The sequence below is a fragment of the Chelonia mydas genome, chromosome 12, assembly GCF_015237465.2.
Source record: "Chelonia mydas isolate rCheMyd1 chromosome 12, rCheMyd1.pri.v2, whole genome shotgun sequence".
Lineage (NCBI taxonomy): Eukaryota > Metazoa > Chordata > Testudines > Cheloniidae > Chelonia > Chelonia mydas.
This window is the reverse complement of record NC_051252.2, coordinates 42,599,783-42,623,038: the sequence shown is the minus strand read 5'-3', so window position 1 is coordinate 42,623,038 and position 23,256 is coordinate 42,599,783. Positions and strand designations below refer to the sequence as shown.

General features: G+C 45.2%; 1 protein-coding gene across 4 annotated transcripts in view; it reads right to left on the bottom strand.

Moving 5' to 3' along the window:
• Positions 1-3,839: 3,839 nt before the first annotated feature.
• Positions 3,840-23,256, bottom strand: part of LOC102946181 (carbohydrate sulfotransferase 5) — a 25,217-nt gene continuing 5,800 nt past the window's right edge. For 2 of the 4 annotated variants that reach the window (XM_043526427.1, XM_043526428.1), the window contains one exon: positions 5,432-7,982. In XM_043526427.1, the coding sequence (XP_043382362.1) occupies positions 6,774-7,982 (1,209 nt within the window). In that variant the 3' untranslated portion in view covers positions 5,432-6,773. The other 2 variants (XM_007062423.4, XM_027824863.3) reach the window with 2 other exon arrangements.

Genomic DNA, 23,256 nt, shown 5'->3' with positions numbered 1-23,256 from the left:
GCTGTACAAAATCAGTGTAGTATAAGATGGCTTATAAAGATGGCTACCTGACAGATCTCAAAAGTACCTGTAAATGAGTAATCATCATCCAGGGGGTGTGTTTCTAGTGGTGTCGCTCAGGGATCTGTTCATTGCCTAAAGCTATTCAATGTCTTTATCAGTGAATTGGAAGAAAATATAAAATCACTGCAGATAAACTTTGCCAATGCCACAAGGGCTGATGGAGTGGTAAATAATGATAAGGATGGGTCAGTTACACAGTGATTTGGATTGCTTAGTAATCTGGGCTCATTTGAACAACATCTGTTTTAATACCCACCTGAATGCAAGATTATACACATAGGAAATAGAATGTAGGTCACACTTACATATGGGGGACTGAATCCTGAAAAGAAATGACTGAAAAGGACTTAGGGTTTATGGTGGCAACCAACTGAACAGGAGTTCCCTGGATACGGTTGTGGCTAAGACAGCACATGATCTATTGTGGATGTATAAGCAGAGAAATATTGAATAGGAGGGTGGTAATACTTCCAGATACAATATTGGTGAGACCATTTCTGGGTACTGTGACCAGTTCTACTGTCTACACTTTAAAAAGGATGTTGAAAATTTGAAAAGTCTTCAGAGCTTCAAGAATGATTTCAACTCTGGAAAACCTGCATTACAGTGGGAGACTTAGGCAGTTCAATCTATTTAACATATCCAAGAGAAGCTTACAAGGTGACTTGGTTACACCCTATAAGAATCTATATGAGGAAAATATTTCTGATAACAGAGGACTTTCTAGTTTAGCTGTCAAAGGCACAAAAGATCCAGTGACTTGAAGCTGAAGCTAGACAAATTCAGACTAAAAATAAGGTGAACATTTTTAACATCAAGGGTAACTAACCATTGGAGCAATATACCTGGTATTGTGGTGAATTCTCCTAACCCCAACCCTAAACCTATCCTAGTGAGGTAAACAGAAAAGAGCATAAACACTGCCAAATTAAGTGTAAAAATGTAGTAAGAAAAGCCAAAAAGGAGTTTGAAGAACAGCTAGCCAAAAACTCAAAAGGTAATAAAGTGTTTTTTTAAGTACAACAGAAGCAGGAAGTCTGCTAAACAACCAGTGGGGCCCCTGGACGATTGAGATACAAAAGGAGCACTTAAAGACGATAAAGTCATTGCGGAGAAACTAAATGAATTCTTTGCTTCAGTCTTCACGGCTGAGGATATTAGGGAGATTCCCAAACCTGAGCCGTCTTTTGTAGGTGACAAATCTGAGAAATTGTCACAGATTGAAGTGTCACTAGAGGAGGTTTTGGAATTAATTGATTAACTTAACAGTAACAAGTCACCGGGACCACATGGCATTCACCCGAGAGTTCTGAAAGAACACAAATGTGAAATTATGGAACTATTAACTATGGTTTGTAAGCTGTCCTTTAAATCAGCTTCTGCACCCAATGACTGGAAGACAGCTAATGTAACACCAATATTTAAAAAGGGCTCTAGAGGGGATCCCGGCAATTACAGATCGGTAAGTCTAATATTAGTACCAGGCAAATTAGTTGAAACAATAGTAAAGGATAAAATTGTCAGACACGTAGAACATAAATTGTTGGGCAAAAGTCAACATGGTTTCTGTTAAGGGAAATCATGTCTTACTAATCTATTAGAGTTCTTTGAAGGGGTCAACAAACATGTGGACAAGGGGGATCCAATGGACATAGTGTACTTAGATTTCCAGAAAGACTTTGACAAGGTCCCTCACTAAAGGCTCTTATGTAAATTAAGTTGTCATGGGATATGAGGGAAGATCCTTTCATGGATTGAGAACTGGTTAAAAGACAGGGAACAAAGGGTAGGAATAAATGGTAAATTTTCAGAATGGAGAGGGGTAACTAGTGGTGTTCCCAAGGGTCAGTCCTAGGACCAATCCTATTCAACTTATTCATAAGTGATCTGGAGAAAGGGATAAACAGTGAGGTGACAAAGTTTGCAGATGATACTAAACTGCTCAAGATAGTTAAGACCAAAGCAGACTGTGAAGAACTTCAAAAAGATCTCACAAAACTAAGTGATTGGGCAACAAAATGGCAAATGAAATTTAATGTGGATAAATGTAAAGTAATGCACATTGGAAAAAATAACCCCAGCTATATATACACAATATGATGGGGGCTAATTTAGCTACAGCTAATCAAGAAAGAGATCCTGGAGTCATTGTGGATAGTTCTCTGAAGATGTCCACGCAGTGTGCAGCGGCAGTCAAAAAAGCAAACGGAATGTTAGGAATCATTAAAAAAGGGTAAGATGGAGAATATCTTATTGCCCTTATATAAATCCATGGTACGCCCACATCTTGAATACTGCATACAGATGTGGTCCCCTCATCTCAAAAAAGATATATTGGCATTAGAAAAGGTTCAGAAAAGGGCAAATAAAATGATTAGGGGTTTGGAATGGGTCCCATATGAGGACAAATTAAAGAGGCTAGGACTTTTCAGCTTGGAAAAGAGTAGACTAAGGGGGGATATGATAGAGGTATATAAAATCATGAGTGGTGTGGAGAAAGTGAATAAGGACAAGTTATTTACTTGTTCCCATAATATAAGAACTAGGGGCCACCAAATTAAATTAATGGGCAGCATGTTTAAAACAAATAAAAGAAAGTTCTTCTTCACACAGCGCACAGTCAACCTGTGGAACTCCTTGCCTGAGGAGGTTGTGAAGGCTAGGACTATAACAGCGTTTAAAAGAGAACTAGATAAATTCATGGAGGTTAAGTCCATTAATGGCTATTAGCAAGGATGGGTAAGGAATGGTGTCCTTAGCCTCTGACTGTCAGAGGGTGGAGATGGATGGAAGGAGAGAGATCACTTGATCATTACCTGTTAGGTTCACTCCCCCCGGGGCACCTGGCATTGGCCACTGTCGGTAGACAGGATACTGGGCTGAATGGACCTTTGGTCTGACCCAGTATGGCCATTCTTGTGTTCTTATGTTAACGTAAAACTTTAGAGCCTACAAGTCCACTCAGTCCTACTTTTTGTTCAGCAAATCACGAAGACAAACAAGTTTGTTTACATTTACAGGAGATAATGCTGCCCGCTTCTTATTTACAATGTCACCTGAAAGTGAGAACAGACATTCGCATGGGATGTTGTAGCTGGTGTTGCAAGGTATTTATGTCCCAGATATGCTAAACATTTGTATGTCCCTTCATTCTTCGGCCACCATTTCACAGGACATGGTTCAATGCTGATGATGCTCGTTTAAAAAAAAAAAAAAAGATGCATTAATTAAATTTGTGACAACTCCTTGGGAGGAGAATGGTCTCCTGCTCTGTGATTTTACATTCATTCTGCCATGTCATGTTATGGCAGTCTCAGATGATAATCCAGCACATGTTGCTCGATTTAAGAACACTTTCACTGCAGATTTGACAAAACGCAAAGGTGGTATCTGTGACAGGTTCCCCCTCAGGTGCCACCTGGAACTGGGGTACCACTGAGCTCACTGATCCACCAGCCTGGGTTCCCTCTCACACTGTAGTACTGTGACAAGCTGCAAAGCCCTCCAGCCTGCATTCATATAGCTAGGGACACACCCAGCTGCAGTTACATGCAGGCTCTCTGACCAGCCCCTGCATAGGAAGGCTACAGACAAGGCAACTCCCAGCTCCACATGCTCACACCCGCTCTGGAGTACAAACCCAAAATTATACCATCTTGCACTGCACAGGGAACTGTACAGCGTTCACCCCCTCCCTCAATGTGGAGAGGAATATGCAACAGCCTTTGCCCCTTGAACTATGATTCCCATACACTTCACTCCAACTCACTGATTTAGATAAAGCAAAACAAGTTTATTAACTACAAAAGATAGATTTTAAGTTATTATAAGGGATAGCAAACAGAGCAAAGCAGATTACCTAGCAAATAAACAAAAAACGCAAACTACACTTAATATACTAGATAGACTGGATATAAATTAGCAGATTCTCACCCTAGGAGAGGATACAAGCAGGCTGCAGATTCTTACAGGGCAAGCTGCACTTGCTTTACAGCTTGGAATCCCACGTGTTTCATATACAGGCTAGAAATCTCTTTAGCCTGTGTCCAGCACTTTCCCCAGTTCAGTCTTTGTTCCTCAGGTGTTCCAGGAGTCTTCTTGTGTGGGGAGTGAAGAACCACAGATGATGTCACTCTCTGCCTTATATAGCTTTTACATATGGCGGGAACCCTTTGTTCCAAAGCTTGATTCCCAGACCAGTCTGTGGAAAAATACTGACATCCCAAGATGGAGTCCAGCATCATTGTGGCCTGGTCACCTGTCCTTGTAGAGGCATAGCAGCTTCACTTACAGGCTGTTTGGAGTGTTCTCAGGAAGGGTCATCACCAGGTAGGAGATAAGCTTCTCCTAAGGCCTATTGTTTTCCCTAATGGCTCATTGTCCTGAATAGGCCCTTCCAAACCAATTACCTAGGCTGAAAGCATCTTGTCTAGTGGGCATTACTGAGGTGTAACTACATCTGAAATACAGATACAAAATGATACATGCATACAAATAGGGTAATCATATTCAGCAAATCATAACTTTTCCAATGGCAGCTCACATGACCCATCTTGCATAAAATGCATCATAATTATGCTATTACAATATCCTAATAATATCACTATGAAGAATATGGGGTGCAATGTCACAGTACCAATGTGAGATTTCTAAAGGTAGCTACAGCACTTGACTCAAGATTTTAGAATCTGAAGTGCCTTCCAAAATCTGAGAGAGATGAGGTGTGAAACATGCTGTCAGAAGTCTTAAAAGAGTAACACTCTGATGCAGAAACTACCAAACCCGAACCACCAAAAAATAAAATCAACTTTCTGCTGGTGGCATCTGACTCAGATGATGAAAATGAACATGCGTCAGTCTGCACTGCTTTGGATTGTAATCAAGAAGAACCCATAATCAACATGGAAGCATGTCCTCTGGAATGGTGGTCGAAGCATGAAGGGGCATCCAAACGTTTAGCGTATCTGGCACGTAAATACCTTGCAGCACCGCTACAACAGTGCTATATGAACGCCTGTTCTCACTTTCAGGTGACATTGTAAATAAGAAGCGGCCAGCATTATCTCCCGTAAATGTAAACAAACTTGTTTGTCTTCGCGATTGGCTGAACAAGAAGTAGGACTGAGTGGACTTGTAGGCTCTAAAGTTTCGCATTATTTTATTTTTGAGTGCAGTTATGTAAAAAAAATTTACATTTGTGAGTTGCACTTTTACTATAAAGAGATTGCACAACAGTACTTGTATGAGGTGAATTGAAAAATACTATTTCTTATGTTTTTACAGTGCAAATATTTGTAATCCAAAATAATAAAGTGAGCACTGTGCACTTTGTATTCTGGGTTGTAACTGAAATCAATATATTTGAAAATGTAGAAAAACATCCAAAATATTTAAATAAATAGTATTCTATTACAGCTTAACTGTGCAATTAAAACTGTGATTAATTATGATTATTTTTTAATCTTGCGATTAATGTTTTTAAAAGTTTGACAGCCCTAACATATACTTAGTTGAGATTTTGCCCAAACCACTTCCAAAATTAAGTTAAATGATTTCCCTCAATTAATATTAACGGTGTATCCAAAATTGATTAAATGTTAGATGATTTAATGCCTTTCTTCAGATGAAGAGTTTAAAATTAGTCTTTATTTCTGCTTCAAGATTTGTTCCTTCAAGAATTGCATACAGAAGTATAAATAACAGACAAGCTTCAAAGGCAGACATATTTGCTGTGGTGAATTTCATTAATAATTGACTCTTCAGTACAACAACTAGAATTTGATTTAAAAAAAGCTGTAAATTACAGACTGTAGAAGCAGGTCTGTTCCTGTTGTGTGTGTCATGGAGTTATAGAGCATATTCTTCTGAACAGGCTATTACCACGATGATTCCCTCATTCTAATTTTCTACTTCTATTTTCTGTTTTTAGATTCCATACTCCAATGTAAAAGCTCTACTCCAGTGCCTTAACCAAACAGCTGGTGAGAACTCTGCCATTCAGATCAGAGCACAGGTAAATCTATTGACAGAATAATTCAGGATTTCACAGCTGACCCAAAGATAGGTCATTTTTAGAAGTAACCCCAGTTCTCTGGGGTTTCCCAGGATGATCTGCACTAATGACAATTAAATCACAAAAAGATTCAGACAAGTTTTCAAAAAACACAGAGCTGCAAAATAGCTTGGAGGGGTGTCGGAGGGGAGAATACAAAGACAATAACAAATCAGGGGATACTAAAAAAAAGAATGCAGAAAGCATGAGAGAATTTATGCCATCTTGATTTCCATGCATTTGTTTTTGAGATGATGCTGAGATTTCCTTAAAATGTTTAATCAGTTGTTATCCTGAGTTTAATCAAGGTTTAAAAATTAAAGTATTAATAAATACAAAAGACATTTTCCATCTCCATTAATTCACCTTTGAAAGACATATAGTTTAGCATATAATATTTACAAAATGCAGTGTTCAGAACAGCTCACCTCAGCTGTAAGTCTGCAAACTGACAAATCTCATGCTGCATTTTTCATTTGCTTCACATGCTCCAGTGTGCGAAATTGAAGAAAAAAAACCAACAAAACCTTCCATCACTTGAAAAAAAAAATAGCAGCTAGAACTAGGATTAAATTTGACAGCCAAATCTTTTCATGCTACCTGCACATTGCACAGTAGATAAATGAAATATCCAAAAAACCTCTCAAAGTAGTATGTCTTAGTTTTTCGAATTGTATGATGACCAACTGAACTGGTTTCTTCGTCTTGGCAACACTAAATCCAATGACAAATCTTTTTGCTCTTTCTCAGAATCCAGAAGTTTATAGCCAAGCATATTTATAGCACCTTTGCAGACTTCTTGTACTTTCTTAATTTTTTGGAAGGAAAGAATATTCCTCCAGGCCTGGGAAACGTTAACTGCATCTCGGGAGGTGATTTTGAAGGCTTCCTTTTTCTTTCCTGGTCCCTGGCCATGTGTGATATTATAGATCCAGCTTTCAAGTTTGGGGGTCAGTCTAAGATCTGCAAATTTATACATGTCTCTGATTTCTGATAAGGGATCTTGAACCAGATCTTCAAAACGGATCATCAAATAGCGATCTTTTAGAAATCTTGGAGGTTTCTGAGTAGCCGTTTCATAAATCTGGACATGACTTCTACAAATTTCCTTCATTACTTTATATTTGCTATCCTCCACTTTAGTGCCATTGGTGCTCAGAACAATCCCATTGTCACGAGCTAAGGCTTTTACTGATTGTTCTCGTGACTTGGCAACAGCTCTGGGATCACGCACCAAGTGAATGATTTTGAGATTCAGGGAGAGGTCAGTGAGAAGGGGATAGAGAACTGTCAGATCAAAGAACCGGACCTCCTTGAGGACAATGTGGCTGTAGGTCTTGCAAGCTTCCTCCACCTTGCTGAATGGGTACTTGCCACAAAGGGTCTTGCAGGCCATTTCACTGGTAATGTCGGTGCGTTGAAAGGAATCACAGGCAGGAGCTGAACAGAGTGCCCGACTCACTGCCCACTGGAAGAGATCGGACAAGTTTCTCTTCCAAGGCATGTAGGCATCAAACACAGACATGTCACACTTGAAGACAGACCTGACTAGGTCTCTAACAGCCATATGTAAGACTTTGGCACTGTTCTGGTACATCGTTACCCACACATGCCAGGCAGGTTCCATCAGGTAGAAGACATCAGGGTGTTGGCTAAACAGTTGGCCAACGAAGGAAGATCCTGACCTCCAGGAAGAGAGAATAAGGATGTGCACCCGAGATGGCTTCTCTTCAGACTGAGGCATGAAGCTGCTATGTCGAGCATACATAAATAGTAAGAATCCAGTCTGAATCATAAGGAAAACTACAACAATGGTGCTGGAAAGCCGAAGTCTCACCATACTGGCTGAAGGAAAGCAACTAATACACTGAAAAGGGAGAGGAAAAGGCTGTTTAGTATTTGGTAACAACTGCAGTGGCATAATAACGATACAACTCACAGCAGACAGACTCCTGTAAAAGACTTTTCTTTTTTGTAATTTATGTGCTATGTTGGAAATAACTTGTTTCTGACTTATGGAGACTGCAGAGTGAGTCTATCGGCAAGAGAGCTGAGACAGGCAGTAAATGGACTGGCAAAAAGGCAGTGCAAGAGTGAGCACAGAGTAAAAGAAAGTTTGGAGTGGGTATCTGGTGTTGCAGAGAGTAAGCTGTTCAACTGTTAGTATACAAAAGTAAAGAAAATCTGAGACAGCAGACTGCGTGAAAACCATATGGCTACTGAGCCCATGTGCATTTCACATTTTGATGTGTCAGTTAGCTCACGCTGACCTGAAGTTCTAAACTTGATCTTTAGTCACTTTTTCAATATTGCTCCCCAAGGGGGCAGTATGCACTAGCTGAGATAAATCCCAACCAGTTGAGGATCAGTTTAGGCAGGAGTAGAGCCATAGTTTGAGCCCCAGATGTGCGCAAAAAAACATTTAGAAGAACAAAGTGATTATATGAAGAGATGAATTTTAGGAGCGGAGGCTGCATCTTGAGAACCCCTTGCACGATGACCCAAAATTTGGACCCCCAATCCTACCCTGTAACTCCATGAAGCACAGAAAATGTCAAGACAATCACAGTCTTCATTTTAGAGTCTTTATAACTGTCATCTTTTAAAGATTAAGTGACTCTCAAGCTTAACTCTCCTATGAACTTCCACATACATCTCTGCTGATATAGACACCCAAACTATTTTGTTCAATTTTACACATATGAAATGTAAAATATATAAGTATAAAACCTTTTAATTAGTGTCAATAATTAGTTTTTGTAATTCACATATCTGCCTTGTCTTCTTCCCAGACTCCTTTTGTTTTATGTATTATTGTGGCGATTAAAGGGGCATTGTAAATTTTTGAAAAAATTATACTTCTGTCTGAAACTTTTGTTACAAATTACAACTAAAATTAGTATAATGAAGGAGATTGGAATAGAGAAAAAAATCTCTAATCTAAAGTATGATATAAACTGCAAGGAAGCACATGAAAGAAAAATAAGAACCTCAGTAGAACAGACATTTTCAATACATTAGATTTGTCTCCTATTATTCTGCAGGGAGGGGCCTATTCCAGGAATACACATATACACCCAACACCATCAAAGAGTTATGGAAATAACCATACCACTTTATAAGTTATATAAATTCTCATTTTTTCAAATCATAAACCAACCACAAACCCGTTTCACTGGGTTTCCTTTCAAAGGATACATTTCCTCACTTGGAGCGGGTGGGGGGTGTACACTTGCTAATTCTGCTCAAGCTAGTGAGCTAAAAATATCAGCGTGGCTGTGACAGCACAGACAGCAGCTTAAGCTCACCACCTAAATACAACCCCATCTGAGGTAAGTACTCAGCTGGCTAGCCTGAGCCACTGCCCATGCCATCACAGCCACACTGCTCATTAGCTTGAGCAGAGCTAGCTTGTATACATCTACCCGACGTGGGAACCATACCTCCCAGCTGTTGTGTGGACATACCCTTAGTGGTGCAGCTATCTTCATTGGTCTTGGGGTGTTACTGGTATTTATATGTATTTCTTGGTATTTAAACATTTGTACTATTTTCAGTTGCATTCCCCAGCCATGCTATTTTCAGGCCACATTAAATCTATCTCCATATTAATTGTGTAACTTGAGACATTTCTAAACTCTTTCACAAGTTGTAGCAAAGTAAAGTAAAGTGGGTTTCTCAGAAGAAGCATCACGTATCATCTGAATATAAAGATTTTTTAAATACTTATTGTTTATTTATATTGATATGCCAGGATTCACCAGATAGTGCTGTTACACAAGTTCTTACAATTTCTTTTTCTTCGCACAGAAATAGCATGCAGTCCTTGCAGAAATGGGGCAATGTTGTTAGTTTTGTGATGCAATTTCTTTTGGGAGAGCTTTTGCACAATAGGAGAAATTGCTCTCTGTGCTAATCTCTCTACCTAGAGCTAATTGTTTTGGTAGAGTTGCTTCCTGGGAACCAGGCACTAAAGTTTGTGATGAAGTTTCTGAAAGAAGGGTTTTCATGCATGCCATATGTGAACACTGTGCTCAAGGACTGGTGTACACAAGAATATACAAGTCCACATCATTGATTTCTCCTCCAACAAGAAGCTAACTGTAGGTCCCCAACAACCACTACTGGTGATTGGCAAAGGGCTGACAATATCTACAGGTCCCACTCTCAGTTGTGCTGGTCACTATTCAAACACATCGTAAAAAAAATCCCTGTCCCAAAGAGTTTACAATCCATGTAGAGTGTTTTACAGATACAAGGTGGGAGGAGAAACAGAGGGACAGAGAGATGAAGTGACTCACCCATGTTTCCACAACAGGTCAGTGGCAGAGCAGAAATGGAAGCCAGGTCTCCTGAGTCTCAATCCAGTGCTCCAACAACTAGACCAGTGGTCCCCAAACTGTGGGGTAAGCCCTGCCCTCCAGAGGGGTGCAGAGGAATGTTTGAGGGGGTGCAGTGGGGCTTGGGCCAGCTCCCATGACAGGCAGGAGGAAGCGCCACCCTTGCTCTGCCCCCAGCTCCACTCTGCCCCCACCCCAGCTCCGGCCCCAGCCCCGCTAAAATCTGAACAGGCACAGGCACACCTTCAAGCTTTCAATAAGGCAGATTGACTCTTGTCAGCTTTCCATCTCTATTGCTATTCACAATGTTTCTCAAGCCCTTACCACAGCCAAAGAAACAAATTCTCCCAAACTCACGCCATACATCTGCTGGTTTTGCTCACCTGCACATGGGGAGTCAGCATGGTCTAGTTCAATGGTCCCCCAAACATAGGGCGTACATGAGCCCCCCCCCCTTTTCAGGAGGCTAGCCATGCAGACCCACCCCTTGTGCCCAAGGCCCTGCCCCTACCAGCCCCCGCATCTGCTGGAGCCCCGAGCGCGCGCCACCGCACAGCTGGAGGAGCCCTGGCCGAACTGCCTCAGGCCACCCCCAGTGTTGAGCATGGGCCTGCGGGCTGCCCCCAACATCAGTGCCAGCCAGCCAGCCACTCCCAGCATTGGCACTAGCACCAGTCCACCGGCCGCTCCCAGCACCAGCCCCAGTGTGGGGCCATTGGCTTCTGGCTGGAGCTGAGCTCCCACCAGCTTGGACGTCAGTTTGGTGGAGAGGGCGGAGCATGGCAGGGCCAGGGCTTGGCTTAGGGGAGGCTTAGCCTCCCCTGGCCTCATAGGTGCTGGAACTGGGAGTGGTGCAGCACTCCCAGGCTGGAAGTGGTTTCCATTATATGCAGTTTTTACAGTTTGGTTCAATGGCTCTCAGCACCCCCACTATAAAAATTGTTTAGCATTCCTTCCTGGTCTATTGTACCCACTGCCCATGTCCCCAAACTTTTTCGGTCACGTCCTCCCCTTACCGGTAATGGAATCTGTCTGGGACTCCTGGGGGCCCTCCTCCTGGACCCAGCTCCAGCTGCAGCTCTGGCCCTGGCCTCAGCCCTGAGCTCCCGGTCACAGCTTCTCAGCCACGGCCTCAGCTCCTGATCACAGCTCCAGCCTTGGCTTCGGCCTCTGGTCGTGGCCCCATCCTCCGACCACAGCCCCAGCAGGAGGGAGAGACAAATTCCATAACAGATAAGGGGACATGACAGAAAAAGTTTGGGGACCACTGAACTAGACCATGCTGACTCGCCAGGTACAGATGGGCAAAACCAACAAATGTATAGCATGAGTTTGGGGAATTTGTTCCTTTGGCTATGGTAAGGGTTTGACAAAGCTTGTGGAACAGCAATAGAGACAGAAAGCAGACAAGAGACAATCTGCCTTATTGGAAGCATGAAGGAGTGCCTGTGCCAGTTAAGATTTCAGTAAGAGAGTTCCTTCATAGTGTTTTGCTACAGTTTAGGCAGATGTGCTGAAACACCAGTGCTTCCCATCTCTCCGTCAGTTTTTAATTTCATTCCCATCTTTTTCTCATTAGCTTCTTGTGAGGGCCATTAGAATTCATAAATAAATCACAGGCAGTAGTTGGGCTTCAAGCCTTTTAAAAAAGCCTCCTCCAAGCTTCCTAGCAGAGACCCATCTTATTCCAACAAGGTGAGCTAGCTGGTCCCTGTCGGTACTACTATTATATTTGTTTCAGAGTAGCAGCCGTGTTAGTCTGTATTCGCAAAAAGAAAAGGAGGACTTGTGGCACCTCAGAGACTAACCAATTTATTTGAGCATAAGCTTTCGTAAGCTACAGCTCACTTCATTGGATGCACTATACTTGGCACTCCACAGCACCTCACTCCGGAGGACCACAAAGCATTTCAGACATTAATTAATTTTGCGTCACAGCCCACAGGACAAATTAGGACAGGATCATTATCCCCATTTTACAGAGAGTGAATGGAGGCACAAACAAGTTGCCACAAGTCACACGGAGACCTGAGGAAGAGCTAGAAAGCTGGTCTCTCCCCCCACAGAAGCTGGTCCAATACAACAGATTCCCTCACCCACCTTGTCTCTCCAACATCCTGCGGCCCACAGAGCTACAACAAGCTACATGGAGAAACAGGAAAAACCCTCGGAACCCTGACCCTCAGCCCGTCTTCTCCACTCCCCTTTGCCCCCCAAACTGGCCCCAAATGCCAGTGGGGGCATTGGAGCTGGGACCCGTTGCTGGGGGGCGGCTCCCTGGGGGCCAGTTCTACTGCCCCGGGCGGCAGGGGAGCCGGGCTCCGGGAGAGTCAGGCGGGTCTCGCCAGGGGGATGGAGTGGCCAAGGGGTGAGCCCAGAAAGGAACGGGGGGCTCGAATACACGGAGCGCGCTCCCCGCTAGGAACCAGCGAACTTGCCATGTAACGACCCCAGCCCAGCCGGTACCTGCAGCCGCTTCCTCCGCTCGCTGGAGACGCCGCCGAGCGGGACGCGCAGACAATGAGCCGCTTTCAGACGTGGCTGAGCCCCTGCGCGGCGGGAGGAGCCGGGAAGGGGCCGGTCCGCAGGCAGCGCCCCCCGTGGAGCGGGAGCACTGGGCCCCGGGAGTCAGACGCGCGGGGCGGAGCGGGGGTGGCTCGGCCCCTCCCGTCCGCGCCCGCTTGGCCCCCGGCGATCGTGTCCTGAGTCATCGTGAACGCGGCAAACGGCTCCGGGGCAGAGGCTGGGGAGAGCCGCCCGGTGGGTAGGAGGAGAGCGGAGGGGATGGTATAGCCCTGCGGCCCCTAGTGGGGTGTCACCGTGGCTGCCCCCGCCCCAAGCGCCGACTCCGCAGCTCCCATTGGCTGGGAACTGTAGCCAATGGGAGCTGCAGGGGTGACATCTGTGGACAGAGACCCCCGCCCTCGCCCATAGGAGCCACTGCCAGAGTGGTGGTGGTGGGGGTGTGGGTCGCTTTGGGAGCTGTGCAACATGAGGTGAGCACCACCACCCTGACCCCCTTCCGCACCCGGACCCCCTGCCCCAGCCCAGGGCCCACACCCACCACCCAAACTCTCTCCCAGAGCCCGACCGCCGCACCCTCTCCTGCACCCCAACCTCCTGCCCCAATCAAGGTACCTCACTTTATTTTCATTTACTTCCCATTACTTATAATATAGAAGGAAGATTAAAAAAAAATGAAAAATGGGGAGGGGGGAGAAAAGAGAGAATGTTCTTTTTCTTGGCTGTGTCCTGAGAGGAGGGCTGAAAATAAAGCTGCAAACAGAGCCCCACTAACTCTAAATCCGCCACTGCCTCGGGAGCAGGGGATGAGGACATTTTGATGTGTCATTGGGCATTGCTGCATTTTCTGTTATTGTCTTTCCCACTTCATTGAGTAATGGACCTACACTGTCCTTAGTCTTCATCTTGCTTCTAATGTAGTTGTAAACATTTTCTTGTTACCCTTTATGTCCCTAGCTAGTTTAATCTCGTTTTGTGCCTTGGTCTTTCTACTTCTATCCCTACATGCTTGTGTTGTTTTTTTTAATGCATCCTTCATAATTTAACCTAGTGTCTACTTTTTGTGGGATTCTTTTTTGAGTGTCAGGTGGTTGATGATCTCCTGATTAAGCCAGAATGGTTTCTTACCATACTTCCTATCTTTCCTATGCACTGGGATAGTTTGCTCTTGTGCCCATAAGATCTCTGTAAACAACTCTGAAGGTTCCTAAACTCTTTTTCTCCCACTTAGACTTGCTTCCCATGGGATCTACCAATTCTCTGAGTTTGCTAAAGTCTGCCTTTTTGAAGTCCATTGTCTTTATTTTGTTTTCCCTCTGACCATTCTTTAGAATCGTGAACTCTATTGTTTCATGATCACTTTCACCCAAGCTGCCTTCCACCTTCAAATTCTCAACCAGTTCATCGCTGTTTGTCAGAATTAAGCCTAGAACAGCCTCTCCCTAGTCAGCTTCTCCACATTCTGTTAAAAACTGTGACTAAGCTTTCCATAACTGTTGCTCTTCGAGATGTGTTTCATGTGCCCATTCCACTATAGGTGTTTGTGTGCTCCCGTGCACAGCTGTCAGAGTTTTTACCCTTAGCAGAACCTGACAGAGTGGCCCGAGTGCCCTCTGCTGTCTTGTGCACATTGCATGGGCATAAAGGGCCCCTCAGTTCCCTCCTATTGGGATTACTCCAAAAGAGTGGGGAAGGAGGGTGGGTCATGGAATGGACACGTGTAACACACCTGTTTTTTTTTTCAAGTGATTGCACACATCCATTCTACTGGAGTTGACTCACAAGCAGTCCCATCTGGAAGTGGGCTCACAGTCTATTCCAACAAGGACTGGAGGACCACTCATCCAAATTTAGCATCATCTCTAGATTGTTGAGATTGTATAGTGGGAAGCAAACTTGTGATAGGAAGAACAGGTTGCCACTTGCCAAACATCTAATATGGGCACATGAACCAGAAGTGCCACAGAAGCCACTTGGGATCTAGCTAAATGACCCAATACTCTGTCCAGCAGTTCCATGTTAGCCAATTGGTAACACAGGTGAATACAACCAGCATCCATGAAAAAATCCTTTGTGTGGAAATGGGCTGCCCTTCATTCTGTCCTCAAATTCAAAAAACAATTGAGACAAAGACCAAAACACTTAAAGTTCTTCTGTCTAGAGTGTGCAGTAACTCCTCTCCCTTATTACTGTTAGGATATAGATATTCAGGCCTGTCTGTAAAGGCCTATACTCTAAGAATTTAGGTGTATTCTTATCACTTGGCTAGTTATAGAGGTATAAAAGAAAGAATCAAAATCACTGTCTGCCAGTGTAAGAGCCTTCTCTTACTGTGACAGTCTGAGGCCCTCTTCTTAGGCTAAGGCCTTTGGCTAAGCAACAGAGGCAGCCATAAGCTGGGAAACGAACGTCACATCCTCACATTCCAAACTAGTCACATTGAAATAAGGTGCTATTGGGCTGTTAGGAATACAATCCTGTCCTGAGCCTCCAGAGAAAGGGAAGTGCCTAGAAGATGTAAAAGGAAACTTAGTTTCATAGCATCCTGTCTGGCAAGAACTCACTTATCAATAGCTGGGATGTGAAATCCTCATTTCTGTGTTTGTTCTATCACTGTAGTCCCCATTTCCCCTTGTTTGTCTGTATAATCTCTGTCTGGTTCTGTGATTGTTTCTGTCTGCTGTATAATTAATTTTGCTGGGTGTAAACTAATTAAGGTGGTGGGATATAATTGGTTAAATAATCATGTTACAATATGTTAGGATTGGTTAGTTAAATTTCAGTAAAATGATTGGTTAAAGTATAGCTAAGCAGAACTCAAGTTTTACTATATAGTCTGCAGTCAATCAGGGGTGGGTGGGGGAAATGGGAATCATGTTTGGCTAAGGGCAGGAATGGGAACAGGGACACAGGTGTAAGGCTCTGTGGTGTCAGAGCTGGGAAGGGGGACACTAAGGAAGGAAACTGGAATCATGCTTGCTGGAAGTTCACCCCAATAAACATCAAATTGTTTGCACCTTTGGACTTCGGGTATTGTTGCTCTCTGTTCATGTGAGAAGGACCAGGGAAGTAAGTGGGTGAAGGAATAAGCCTCCTAACAATTACCATAAGGCTTTGGGAAGAACATCTGTATATAAATTGATATGAAAAGAGGAAAACACTTTCGTAAGGAACCTTGAATGGGAACAAAGGCAGACTTTATCTGTGTAAAAAAACCTTGTATATGGAGGATGTGATATTAATGCCCTCAACTCCCCTACTCTCATGGCTGATGTAATGGCTATTAAAAATGCTCCCTTCATAGAAAGATGTAACAGAGAGCAGGTTGCTAGAGGCTCAAAGAGGCGACCCATCAGCTTTGTTAAGACTAAGTTCAGTCTCCATGTTGGAATAGTGCTCTGTATAAGTGGAAACATCCTGTCCAAGCTAAGACATTATCTGATTAAAATATGACCATATCGATCATTGTTGCAACCACTATTATTTATTTGGAACAAATCTTGTACAAAATGTGGCATGTAAGATGTCTATGAAAAAGTTATGATTTGCTCGTTATGATTATGCTATCCGCATGCATGTATCTTTTTTGCATTTGAAGTTATAAGTATTGGCCCTATACCTGAACTTCAAATGTTTGCTCCTGGGGTAATGCCCCACAAGGTATTTAGCTCGCACAACTTGGAGGGACTATTCAAATTAAGTGGCTCATAAAGAAATACCTAACTAACAATGGGCCAGACTTAAGCTCCAAATTAAAAAAGCAATGGAAAAACAGCAAAAACAGTATCACCTTGAAAGTCCAGTTTATAACATATGATTCTAAACTGTTGCCTGTGTTTAACTAAAAAGAAAAGGAGTACTTGTGACACCTTAGAGACTAACGAATTTATTTGAGCATAAGCTTTCGTGAGCTACAGCTCACTTCATCGGATGCATACTGTGGAAACTGCAGAAGACATTATATACACAGAGACCATGAAACAATACCTCCTCCCACCCCACTCTCCTGCTGGTAATAGCTTATCTAAAGTGATCATCAAGATGGGCCATTTCCAGCACAAATCCAGGTTTTCTCACCTTCCGCCTCCCCCCCCCCCAACTCACTCTCCTGCTGGTAATAGCCCATCCAAAGTGACCACTCTCTTTACCATGTGGGCATTGCCCCTCTGCCATGTACATTGGTCAAACTAGACAGTCTCTCCGTAAAAGAATAAATGGACACAAATCAGATGTCAAGAATTATAACATTCATAAACCAGTCGGAGAACACTTCAATCTCTCTGGACACGCAATTATAGACATGAAGGTCGCTATCTTACAACAAAAAAACTTCAAATTCAGACTCCAGCGAGAAACTGCTAAATTGGAATTCATTTGCAAATTGGATACTATTAATTTAGGCTTAAATAGAGACTGGGAGTGGCTAAGTCATTATGCAAGGTAGCCTATTTCCCCTTGTTTTTTCCTACCCCCCCCGACGTTCTGGTTAAACTTGGATTTATGCTGGAAATGGCCCACCTTGATTATCATACACATTGTAAGGAGAGTGGTCAGTTTGGATGAGCTATTGCCAACAGGAGAGTGAGTTTGTGGGGGAGTGAGAAAACCTGGATTTGTGCTGGAAATGGCCCACCTTGATTATCATGCACATTGTAGGGAGAGTGGTCACTTTGGATGAGCTATTACCAGCAGGAGAGTGAGTTTGTGTGTGTATGGGGGTGGGGGGGTGAGAAAACCTAGATTTGTGCTGGAAATGGCCCACCTTGATTATCATGCACATTGTAGGGAGAGTGGTCACTTTGGATAAGCTATTACCAGCAGGAGAGTGAGTTTGTGTGTGTGTGTTTTTTGGAAAAGGGGGGGGGGTGAGAAAACCTGGATTTGTGCTGGAAATGGCCCACCTTGATTTTCATACAGATTGTAAGGAGAGTGGTCACTTTGGATGGGCTATTACCAGCAGGAGAGTGAGTTTGTGTGTGTGGTTTTTGGAGGGGGGTGGGGGGGTGAGAAAACCTGGATTTGTGCTGGAAATGGCCCACCTTGATTATCATACACATTGTGAAGAGAGTGGTCACTTTGGATGGGCTATTACCAGCAGGAGACTGAGTTTGGGGGGGGGGGGGGGCGGAGGGTGAGAAAACCTGGATTTGTGCTGGAAATGGCCCATCTTGATGATCACTTTAGATAAGCTATTATCAGCAGGAGAGTGGGGTGGGAGGAGGTATTGTTTCATGGTCTCTGTGTATATAATGTCTTCTGCAGTTTCCACAGTATGCATCCGATGAAGTGAGCTGTAGCTCACGAAAGCTCATGCTCAAATAAATTGGTTAGTCTCTAAGGTGCCACAAATACTCCTTTTCTTTTTGCGAATACAGACTAACACGGCTCTTACTCTGAAACCTGTGTTTAACTAGTTTTTCTTTTGCCAGGGAAAAGGTCTCTCTAACCTGGAGAAGGTGGAAAATAGCTGTTTGTCTGTGCAGAAGAGCAGTTTATATGTGAATAAAGTTTCTAAATGTCTAATATCTCAGAAGTGAATCTGGAATTAGATGAAGCACAGGGAGAACTCGTTGATCAGGAAAATGTTTCTCTAGAGCAGATTAAAGTTGATGGTCAGGTTAAAGTCCTAATTGAGGAAAAAAGGGGTAGATTTTTTGTGGATGATGGATTGTAGGCAAATAAAGCTTGTGAAAGTAAGCCTGAACAAGGTAGAAGTGATTTGTTTAAAGTAGTTCAGTGTAATAAGACTATCTGTGGAGAATAACCACCAGTTTGGGTTGTGTCTGCCCTATTTCTCACCAGTTTGTCCTCTATTTGGTATTCTCAGTTGTATCCCATGGAGGCATGGTTACACAAGCCCTTTAAAAATCTTACAACCATCAGGTTGGAAAAAGGGAAGTAGTTATCCACAGGCAGGTGAAATGCCAATATAGCTGCTCGGTGTACACTAATTGAGCTGCTCACTAAACCTGGATATTTCAGATACAAAAGATAGTCCAGCACATGCTGAATAGATGCAAGGATTGGGGAGAACCCTTTCAGCCTCGACCCGACAGAAAACCTTTTCCACTTAGCAACGTAACTTGTCCTTGTTGATGTTTTTCTACTCTTCAGCAGTACCTCCTGCAACTCTCTGGAGCAGGATGCCTCCGCCGATGTTAGCGATGAAGTCTCTAGGCCCTCTGGGGACGAGCTTGGAGGTTGGGGTGAAAAGGTGGCTGCGATTCTGCAAAACTAAGTCTGTGTGAAGTGGGAACAACAGTGGGGGGCTGATTGAGAGGTCCACGAGCTATGAAAACCAGTGCTGAGGGGGCCATGTAGGGGCGATCAGTATAAGACTGGCCTTGTCCTGTTTAACCTTGCACAGAACTCTGGGCAGAAGAGGGATGGGAAGAAAAGCATAGAGCAGACTCTCTGATTATGGAAGTAGAAAAGAACTTGTCAGTGAGCTGGGGCTGTTTCCTGCTCTGGAGCAGAACTGGTGACATTTTGTGTTGTCCTTTGTTGCAAACAGATCCACTTGGGGAGCTCCCTAGAGCTGGAAAATGGACCTTGCGACATCTGGGCAAAAGGAACGCTTGTGGTGATGAATAAAAAACCTGCTCAGGGGATCTGCCAGCATATTTGGACCCCCAGGAGGTGGGCTGCTTTCAGAAGTATAGAGTTGCTGATACAGAAGTCCCAGAGCAGGATTGCTTTTTGGCGGAGTAGTGAGGACCAGGCTCCCCATTGCTTGTTTACATAGAACATGGTGATTGTACTGTTGGTCTGCATCAATCCGCCCCTTTCGCTGATGCAAGGAGGGAACAACATGCAAGCTAAAGGAATAAACAGCAGGGAGCAGGGGGCTATGCATAGATTGAGATCTTGGGGAGACCAGAGACCCTGTGTCAACTGGTGTCCCATGTGAGCCCCACCACCCCAGCTACAAGGCATCCATTTATGATGAAGTGGGATTGTTCTTAATGTTTCCTCTGAATACTGTAGGGTGCCTCAGTTTCCCCTATGCATTTCTTAAGTCTCTAGGTGGTGGGATAAGGGCGTGTAATTGTTGCAGAGCAAAGAGCCAGTGTACATAAATGGCCGACACTCTGTCTCCTGGCAACTGATGGCCTGGGCCCTTCCCCCCTCCAAGGTGATAGCTAAAGGGTTGGAGAAGAAAGGAATCAGGTGACCTCCTGGCCCGGGAAAGAGACAAAGCCCAGAGAAGGAGGGCTGGAGGGGGAGTCAGTTTGGGCTGGCTGGGGACGTGGAGTGAACTGCAGACGTGGTTGTCTGGCTCACTGCCCCCCAAAATGGACCCAGCTGAAGGGTCCTGTTCTTTGTACCTACAAGCTCTGTTTTAGACAGTGTTCCTGTCATCTAATAAACCTCTGTTTTACTGGCTGGCTAAGAGTCACATCTGACTGCAAAGTTGGGGTGCAGGAACCTCTGGCTTCCCCAGGACCCCGCCTGGGCGGGCTCGCTGTGGGAAGTGCATGGAGGGACAGAGGATGCTGAATGCTCCAAGGTCAGATCCAGGAAGGTGGAAGCTGTGGGAGCTTTTTGCCCTGAAGACAGACTGCTCTCAGAGAGGAGACTTCACCCGAGTCCTGACTGGCTTCGTAGGGAGCAGTTCCAGAGCATTGCCCGGGGACTCCGTGACACCATTACTAAGGAAAGAGAGTGCTGAGATGGGGCTGAAGCAGGCATGGGCAAACTTTTTGTCCCAAGGGCCACATCTGGGTGGGGAAATTGTGGGGCAGGGGGTTGGGGTGCAAGTGTGGGGTGTGGGAGGGTGTGCGGTGTGCAGGAAAGGGCTCAGGGCAAGAGTGCAGGAAGGGTGCAGGGTGCAGCAGGGGTCTCAGGGGGTTGGGGTGCATGAGGGATGCAGCAGGGGTCTCAGGGCAAGGGGTTGGGGTGCAGCAGGGGGTTGGGGGCTCAGGGCAGGGGTTTGGGGTGCAGGAGGAGCTGTGGGGTACGGTGCCTGCAGGTGAGGGCAGCACACAGAGCCCTCTGCTCCCCTCCCTCCCCGGGGCCACAGGGACATGGTGCTGGCTGCTTCCAGGAGCGGTGCAGGGCCAGGGCAGGCAGGAAGCTTGCCTTAGCCCTGCTGCGCCATGGGTCTGGCAATCCTGTGTGCTGGACTGCAAGCCCTGATGGGCCAAATCTGGCCCAGAGGACATAGTTTGCCCTCCCCTGGGCTAAAGGAACTCCCCTGCATACACTGGTTGGGTCTAGCCACAATCTAGGGACAGATATGTTCGTGCACATACCAAATGTTAGTTTCCTCCTCTTCCAGTCCTGCTGCTTTCAAGCACCCTCCTCCCCATTCCGACTCTTTCATTCAGTAATTCTTTTCTCTTCAGTGTTGCTGCCATCCACCCTCCATCCATCCAACTCTTTTCCATCAGCCTTCTGCTGATTTCAGCTCCTGGCTTGCTCTCTCTTTCTCTCCTCAAGTTCCCTGTCACAGAGAGACTGACCCCTTTAAAGGGATATGGGGCCAGCCCCACTTGTGCCATAATTAGCTGCCGCACAGCCTAAGGGGGCAACCTACAGAGGGGCCTGGGCTTCAGAGCCCTAGCTCCAGCTAAAGGCACAGCTTCAAAGCACTGTCTACAGAGCTATTTTTAGAGTGCTAGGGCAAGCCCCAGTAGCCCGAGTCCAACAACCTGGGCTGGGAGGCTTGCTACCATGGGCTCCAAAATGCTGTGTAGACATACCTATTGAGGCCAGAGGACAGCCTGATCAGCACCTGAGCCTCATAAAAAGGCAGAGAACAGAGTTTGGTAAAGAAACCACAGGGAAGTTCTGAAGTAGGGTCTGGAAAAAGCAGGAGACTTCACTGAAGCAGCCTGTGAGTCAGGGCTGTCTGCCAAAGCAGGGAACGCGGAAAGGTAGTCCAGAGAAGCTGAGACTATGAGAGGACTCAGTGCTCTATTCCAGAGCACAGAGACTTACAGGTAGCCCAGAAGAAGCTGAGAAGTGAAGAGGAGATCAAGCAGGCAGGGCCATCCCTAGGGGGTGTGGGGTCTAGGACATAGGCACCGAGTTTCTATCTGCCAGAAGGCGCTCCCCCCCCCCCCCCACAAGACCCGAACCCCACTCCATCCCTTTCCCCAAGGCCCCACCCCCACCCCACTTCTTTCCACCCCCTCCCCTTTCCGCCCTCTCCCCAGAGCGCATGGCATCCTTGCTCCTCCCCCCTCCCACCCAGTGCCTCCAGACGAAACAGGTGATCAGCAGTAAACACTGGGAGGGAGCGGGAGGTGCTGATTGGCGGGCAGAAGGGGCTGAGAGGAAGGGGAGGTTGGTAGGGGGGCTCCTCCTTGATCACCCCCCTGCCCACATCACCTCCCCATCCGCTTCCTCATGAACTGCGGGACCTCCTAAAGTGCAGGGCCTGGGGTGGTCGGCCCGATTGGCCATACCCTAGGGACAGCTCTGCAAGCAGGGAAGACCAAGCAGCCCCAGTTTTCAGTTCTCCCACTCACCAAAAGTTGTTCACTTGACCTGGTCTTCACCAAGCACTGCTCTCTCTCCAGTCTCTCTGCTGCTGCGATCCTCTCTCTCCAGCCATGTGGCCTCTTTCTGCACCACCAATCTCCCCCCTTCCTCACATACCATCACTCTGCCTTTCTGTGACTTCCAGTCCACCAGCACTAACTTCTTGTCCACTCTGTCCTTTCCTCCCTGCCATTGATATGGTTGTTTGTTCTCTCCGTGCTTCACACCTGCCTCCATTTCTCTCTCTGCATAGGATCTTGCTGATTTCTTCCGAGAGAAAACTGGCAAAATAAGATGCGACGTATGATCCCCTACAACTCTTGTCTCCTTCTCTCGGGTCATAGACAGAGAAATTTCTCATCTGCTCTCCTCCTCTAACCCCTCTACTTGCCTCAGAGACCCCATCTCATCTCCTGAACTCCCTCATGTCCCCTTCCATCTGCTACCTTACTCTTCTCCTTAATCTCTCACTCACCTTATAATACAAGTACACTTTAGTCTCATCTTTAAAAAAAAACAAAACAACCCACCAGCCTTGACTCCACTTGCCTCTCCAACTACTGCCCCATTTCCCCTCTCCTTTTCACCTCAAAGCTCACTGAAAGCACTGTTTTGTTATCAGATTTGCATGTTACACTCATTTATTAGGTTTACTCTTCTGGGGGGGAGGTTCTGTAATTCTATAAATGTACTGCTTGTTTCAGGGTAGTAGCCGTGTTAGTCTGTATTTGCAAAAAGAAAAGGAGTACTTGTGGCACCTTAGAGACTAACAAATTTATTTGAGCATAA